This window comes from Ascaphus truei, chromosome 3 (genome assembly GCF_040206685.1).
Source record: "Ascaphus truei isolate aAscTru1 chromosome 3, aAscTru1.hap1, whole genome shotgun sequence".
Lineage (NCBI taxonomy): Eukaryota > Metazoa > Chordata > Amphibia > Anura > Ascaphidae > Ascaphus > Ascaphus truei.
The window spans coordinates 349,433,232-349,440,683 of record NC_134485.1 but is presented as its reverse complement, the minus strand read 5'-3'; the positions used below and the strand labels follow the sequence as shown (position 1 = coordinate 349,440,683).

Here is a 7,452-nt window from a genome sequence, read left to right as displayed (position 1 = left end):
TTTTCTTTTCTCATTTTTTTGTTATTAAGGTACTTAAAGAACTTTTTAGGGTTGACCTTACTTTCTATTGCAATCCTTTTTTCATTATCAATTTTTGCTAATTTGATTGCCCTTTTGCAATTTTTGTTACATTCCTTATAATTCTGATACGATGTCTCCGTCCCTTCTGACTTAAAGAATCTAAACGCCTTCCTCTTCTTTCCTCCCCTACCTGTTTATTTAGCCACATTGGTTTTGACTTATTTCTTTTACACTTATTACCCAAGTGTTACACTGATGAGTGTGCTTTTCTAACAATGTTTTAAAGACTGCCCATTTATCTTCTACATTTTTCCCTGCAAAAACATCATCCCAGTGTATTACTGTACTTGTAGATTAGACCTTAGTTTATTAAAATCTGCCTTTCTAAAGTTTAAGGTCTTTGTTGAACCCAAGTAATCTGTTTTTTGATAATTTATTTCAAATGAGACCATGTTATGATCAGTGTTACCCAAATGTTCCAGGACTTGAATATTTGTTATTACTTCTACATTGTTTGAAATGACGAAATCCAGAACTGCCCCCCTCCTGGTTGGTTCCTCAATAATTTGGGTCATATAATTGTCTTTAAGCACCCCCAAAAACCTGTTTCCTTTTGTTGTAACGCTAATCTCATTGCCCCAGTCTATGCCTGTATAATTAAAATCCCCCATTATGCAAACATGACCCAGTTTTGATGCCTTCTCCATTTGCAAAATTATTTTAGCTTCCTCAATCTCACAGATATTTTGTGGTTAATAGCATATTCCCACAAACATTTTCTTTATACTTTTACCTCCACTGCTAATTTCTATCCACAAAGTCTCTACATTTTCCTCATTCCCTTCATAGACATCATACCTTATAAAAGGTTTTAGATCTGGTTTAACATATAGACATACTCCACCTCCCCTTCTATTTGTTCGATCCTTCCGAAAAAGGGAATAACCCTCTAAATTAACTGTCCAGTCATGAATTTCATCCCACCATGTTTCAGTAATGCCTATGATATCATACTGCTCCCTTGCAGCTATTAGTTCAAGCTCCCCCATTTTATCTGTCAGGCTTCTTGCATTAGCAAGCATGCATTTAAGTTTTTTTTTCCAGCCTGTACTATTATCTTATCTGCTCTTTCCTTTCTGCGCCCACTTGGTTTAGTCTTTAGAAGTTTTCTAGTATTATCTGTATTTACTATGGGTGTCTCACTGCTTGTCAAACTCGCACTTGCCCCCATTCTACCTCCATACCACCTTGTATCCTCCTCTATTCCATTTAGTTCATTATCTGTTTCATTCCCCTCCCCCCTCCATCCTAGTTTAAAATCTCCTCCAACCTTTTTAGCATTCTCCCCCCTAGCACAGAAGATCCCTCTTCATTGAGGTGCAATCCGTCCCTAGAATATAGATGGCACCTCATAGAAAAGGAGTCCCAGTGCTCTAAAAACCCAAACCCCTCCTTCCTGCACCACTTTCTTAGCCATGCATTAACCTCCCTGATCTCTGACTGTCTCCCGCGGTAGCGCATGGCATTGGTAGTATTTCAGAAAATACTACTTTGGAGGTCCTTGCCTTGAGCTTTTGGCCTAGATCCCTGTAATCATTTTTTAGGACCCTCCATCTTTCTCTAACTTTGTCATTTACTAAAATGTGTCTTATTTTTAATAATTTATATTACTTTTTTAAGTGAAAATTTGCAGGTTTCACTTTTCTATAGACGTAATCAGAAGTTTCACTGTAGAATGGAATGGAATACAGCAGTTACTAATGTTGTTCAATTATTTCCCTTCTGATCATGTTTAACGTGCGGAATAGGACGTACAAGAAGACACAGATGCTGTTTTGAGAATGATTGCAGTTTATTGAAGAATTATAAGAAAGTCAATAGATTTTTTACTTGAAACAACAAAGTTAAGCGACAGCTAAATTGACTGAACATCTTTATAGAAGCAGTGAACATTTCAGCCCACTTGCCAAACACATAAGAAATTAATGTATTTTCCTGCAAACATTGTATATATTATATCAGGTTGTATATTCAAACTAGTTATGCAGAAATGTGCTCTTTAGTTGAACAATATCTAGATTTCTTTAGCCTATTTCTAGATGGATGGAATTGTTTGTATTGGTGACAGTTATGAATTTGTACCATCTAAAAGTGATATCTGCCATGGTGTAGCGAAGCAAAAGAAATCCAGAAACATTGCAGTAAAATAGAAAGACAAGAAGCCTGCTTGTTAACCCAACATTTTAGCTGCAAATAACAAAGCACATATGTTTTATTTTTATGACAACAGTGATAAATTCATATGATTGTCATGGGGTTTAATGCTGTTGTCATGTATATGATAGGTTTGGGAATTTAATATCTCCTGGAGCTTTGTGAGGTTTTTGAGGTTTGTGATACAATTTTTACACTTGAGCTGCTGGCACCTCCGGAGCTGGAATTTCCTCCTCCCATGCTGTATCCTCCGCCAATAGCTTGTCCAGCACCATACACAGAACCGCTTCCATATCCAGAGCCATGACAAGCACCACTGCTGCCTCCATAGGTGGAGCTCACAACAGCTGTTAAAAAACATCAAATGATTAGATTTAATTGAAAGTGAACCAGCTGTACAAAAAAACAAAGGTGACTGCTAACAAAATCATACTTACAGATGTTTACAGCTCCCACACCATCGCCTGCCAACCTGCAGCAAAGAAAAAAAAATTGTTGAAGGTGGAACAACATTCTTTTAATAAAGTAAATCTTTAGAAAATGTATAGGTTAATGGCATATCTTAGGTTACTTTGAAACACATATTTTCATTGATTTTGATGTGGTTTAGATAGGAGGTAGCTCACCTGCTCTCCTCTCCCTCCAGCAATTTCCTGTATGTGGCAATCTCAATATCCAGAGCCAGCTTCACATTCATGAGCTCTTGGTATTCACGGAGCTGGCGAGCCATGTCCTGCTTGGCATTATGCAGAGCATCCTCCAGCTCAGATAACTTTTGCTTGGCATCCTTTAGTGCCAGCTCTCCACGTTCCTCAGCCTCAGCGATAGCAGCCTGCAGTTTGGCAATCTGCATGTAAGAAAGAAGGGGTTAGACTTTGTAAATGTGTGGGGGCTTTGTTTTTTATAGTACCGCAACTAACATATTATACACATAATTGTAATAGACTTAATATAAAGAAGCAATAAAAAACGATGCCTCAATCCTTTTAAAGTCTTCAAATTTTGTTATAAATATGTGTTTTTTGCAACATAACGTGTCAATACAACTTTACAAGCAATTTGCTTAATATTTGTTTCCTGGAAGTTAGTCTTTACAGTATGAAATGGTTCTCAGACCATGTGACAGTGTACTAAGCTCTTAGCTTCAGGCAAGACTATTTATGTCTGTCACTTTTTTTTTCTTTCATATCCTTAAAGCCCGACTATTAAACCTACTTGTTTCTTCACATTGTCGATTTCAGAGCGCAGTCTGTTAATCATACGATTAAGCTCAGAGATCTCGGTCTTTGTATTCCTCAGATCATCACCGTGTCTCCCAGCACAACTCTCCAGCTCCTCATACTGCAGAGAAATACAACAAAGAGCATTTACACTTCATAATATTTCAAAAGATTAAAGATTGAACATTCTCTTTACTCCCTACAGTACGCTAGAGCAGGTGTGTGCCACCCGGGGGCACGGGGGTTACAGAGGCCCCACGCGCTTCCCAAAGGCATTTAAATTAAATGCCGGGGAAGCGGCGAAGGCCAATGCAACTCTCTCTCTACTTTGGTTCAGACGTCTTCTGATGACCCGTTGCCACGGCAATGCGGCGGGTCAAATGAAAAAGAATGCGCTCCCCTGCACTAGAGGGTAGAAAATGCTGAACATGCAAAAAGAGACTGAGCTCATTCATACACATGCTTTATGGTCTTAGTAGACTGAAATAGTATTCAGTTGCTGAAAATCCGTAAAAATTTATAGTTGAATAGTAAATTCAAAATATTATTGGCACACATAATGTGTGTACAGTTTGATTTATAAATAAACCATGGAGTTATTTCAAGGATTCCTGCCAGGCTGAAGGCAAAGTTAACTAATAGACAGAAAATGCTGCCAAAAGAGACAGTCCAGTTTCAGTAACGTTTTATAGCCCTGCATTGGTTTGTCCTCTGGGCATTAAGTAATGAATTAAAGAACCCTACTAACTGTAAATAAGTAAAATATATAACTTACTCCACCCCGAAACTCTAAATCATAGAATGTAAGGACAACAAAGTTACTATTATTAAAGTATCTTCTTGAGAGTTCTTATTGCTTTAATGTACATAATTGGTTTTACTTATTTTATACGTGTTACAAGTATCAGTAGTTTAAAGTAATTCCTCTGTTTACTTTGTGGTCTATATACAATAGTCCTCCTTACTACATGCATAGTATTAACTGAATACTCACTTTAGATTGATACCAGGACTCAGCTTCTGCCCGGCTTTTGTTGGCAATATCCTCATACTGAGCCTTCACCGCAGCGATGATACCATCCAAGTCCAGATCTCTGTTGTTGTCCATGGATAGTACGACTGAAGTGTCTGAGATCTGTGCCTGCATCTGGGCCAGCTCCTAAAATATATAAAAACTCTCAATCATCCCAAATAATCAGAGGTCCTCTTTCTATATCTCCTCTAAATTCCTTAACTGAGATGGTGATAATTGTCAAGCCTCAACCAGGACTATGGGATTGGAATTCAATCCTTTTGACCACAGCAAGCAGAGAGACTAGCCTCTGGCTTAATAATCAAAATTAATCTTTAAATTATTTCTAAACTGATTATCACCGAGCTCGTATTGTTCTACCTTGTACAGAAGAAGTGTACACAAGTGGTAATATACGTAACCAAAATAACTGATGCAACTACCCTCTTATTCTTGCTGTAAACCTTGAACTATGCTTGTTTTAGTATGTTATACAGTATATTATATTATTTACAACTTTACTTGGAAGCATGGATTGCATATATCAGTATAATTACCGCTTCATAGAGAGCTCTTAGGAAATTGATCTCATCAGTGAGAGAATCCACCTTGGCCTGCAGTTCCACCTTGTTCATGTATGTAGCATCCACATCCTAAAGTAAAATAGCATGATACATATATACATATATACAACATTAGATGTACAACTGCAACATTTAGAAACATCACAACATTGGGAAGATGTTAAAACAGGAGAGACTGATATGATTGATTACTCACCTTTTTGAGCACCACAAATTCATTCTCTGCAGCTGTACGCTTGTTAACTTCATCTTCATACCTGTTGGGAAAAAGTTTGCATTTTTTGTGAATTCATAAAATTATAAATACAGGTAGTTTTTTGTAATCAGCAGCGTCAAAACTCTTCGTAGCAGAGGAATAGGCCTACAAATGGAAAATAGTTAACTAATATTTTCACTCTAGATTTTAATTAACCTCATAAGAATGTGAAATATATGTTGGGGTGAGGTTCAAGGTTTAAAATGGACAAAACAAACCAATAAAATACAATAATTTAAAAAAAACATAATTTAATGTGCCGCTAAAACGGAGCTGCTTATTTAATTACCAAGAACATTAAAAATGATCTATATGAAAGTTATTAAAGTTCACTGGGAACCTGTTTCATCAACTAACTCTAAAACCAAGTAACATACAGTATGGAAAGAGTGACAGTGGAGCAAGAATGTTGAATTTTGAGCAAGATTATTTGAACGAAATTCTCTTAGCACTATTTGCTAAGAAAATTTAAACTGCAAGTATGTCACATTGGTTATCCTTCGGTGCAGTCTTTGATGGGGAGTCAAATATACTTTATAAACAATTTTTTGAGTTGTGTACATGATAAGTGTAAAATAAACTTTTCTCACTCACTTGTGCTTGAAATCCTCTACAGCATCCTGCATTTGTCTTAGTTCTGAATCCAAACGAGACTTGTCACTTCCTAAGCAGTCTAGCTGTCTGCGCAGTGAATTAATGTAGGCTTCAAAGAGGGGTTCAATGTTATTTTTAACAATTTTTACCCCCTGCTCCTGCAAAAGGTTCCATTTAGTCTCCAGCACTTTGTTCTGTTGCTCTAGGAAACGTACCTGTAAGGCAACAGACATTAAACTATGAAAATATTCATGTCTTCAGTTAATGCTGTGAAGAGGAAATATGAGGTATAGTGAAACCAGCAAAACTATATATGTGTGTGTGTGTGTGTGTGTGTGTGTGTGTGTGTGTGTATATATATATATATATATATATATATATATATTTTTGTATGCAGTGAACTAAACAAGGGCATTTACTTACCTTGTCAATGAAGGAGGCAAATTTGTTGTTGAGGGTCTTAATTTGTTCTCTTTCTTCTTTACGTACTTTCTGAATTGATGGGTCAAATTCCAGGTTGAGAGGAGCTAAAAGGCTCTGATTAATAGTAACTGCTTGGATGCCACCAGGTGGGCACACTGGAAACCCAGCACCACCAGCATATCCAGAACTTACTCCTCCACCAAATCCATACCCAGCACTAGATCCGTAACGGGACTGGGAGCCACCAATGGAAATTCTTTTATTTCCTCCTAAATTGTGGAGACTTCTGCTTCCAAAGCCAGCTTGGCTAACACGGCCACCACCTCCGCTGCCAGAGCGAGTTACAGAGGACGAGCTGAAGCTGCATTGGTTTGTTCCTTGTGCGACAGCAGAAGCAGCACTGAAGCCTTTCTTGCTTCCTCCAACGGAGTATGTTGATTGGCGAGAAATAGACATGGTCCTTCTGGAGCTGCTACAAATGTGATGCTGATGCTTAGCACAGAACAAAGGAAGAATGAATCTCTCAGAGATTGAATTCCCCCTTTTATCTGTCTCTGTATGTGGGTTTGGTCGCAGGGAAGTGTATGCATCATCTTACCTCAACAATGGGCTTGGCATGCCTTCCAGCAATCTTAACATTGAGCTCATCTGATTAAACACACCTCTAAATATTTGAGGTGCAAAAAATTGCAATCTCAGGCATTGCAGCAGAAACCTCTGGCCCTTTCTAGCCTCGGTTTAAAGCTGACAGCTCACTTATGTTTTCAAGTTTGTTAGTTTTGATTTGTGAAAGTGATACAATTTGTTGGCGTATTATATATAATTATGAGTGGCTTAGTCAACATCAATAGAAATATATTCGCTTTATAAAATTTGATGTGAGATATATATGATATATATATATGTGTGTGTATATATATATATATATATATATATTTATATTTAGGTACTGTATATATATATAGTACAGTACATGAGAGAGAGAGAGAGAGAGAGAGAGAGAGAGAAAGAGCAAATTTAATTAAGTTTTAAAGCTGCTAATTTTCTGTGTATTTAACAGAGAATAGTTTCACATAAAATAAGGAGTTTTATGACATTGGAAATAACACAAATATATTTATGTCAAAA

General features: G+C 37.1%; 1 protein-coding gene across 1 annotated transcript; it reads right to left on the bottom strand.

The window, feature by feature from the left end:
* Nucleotides 1-1,854: 1,854 nt before the first annotated feature.
* LOC142490067 (keratin, type II cytoskeletal cochleal-like) lies at nt 1,855-6,847 on the bottom strand. Its single transcript, XM_075591858.1, has 9 exons — nt 6,325-6,847; nt 5,902-6,116; nt 5,248-5,308; nt 5,025-5,120; nt 4,450-4,614; nt 3,451-3,576; nt 2,862-3,082; nt 2,673-2,707; nt 1,855-2,582 (listed from the first exon to the last, which is right to left on the bottom strand). The coding sequence occupies exons 1-9, from the start codon at nt 6,778-6,780 to the stop codon at nt 2,377-2,379; spliced, it is 1,581 nt and encodes a 526-aa protein (XP_075447973.1). The 5' UTR covers nt 6,781-6,847; the 3' UTR covers nt 1,855-2,376.
* Nucleotides 6,848-7,452: the final 605 nt, after the last annotated feature.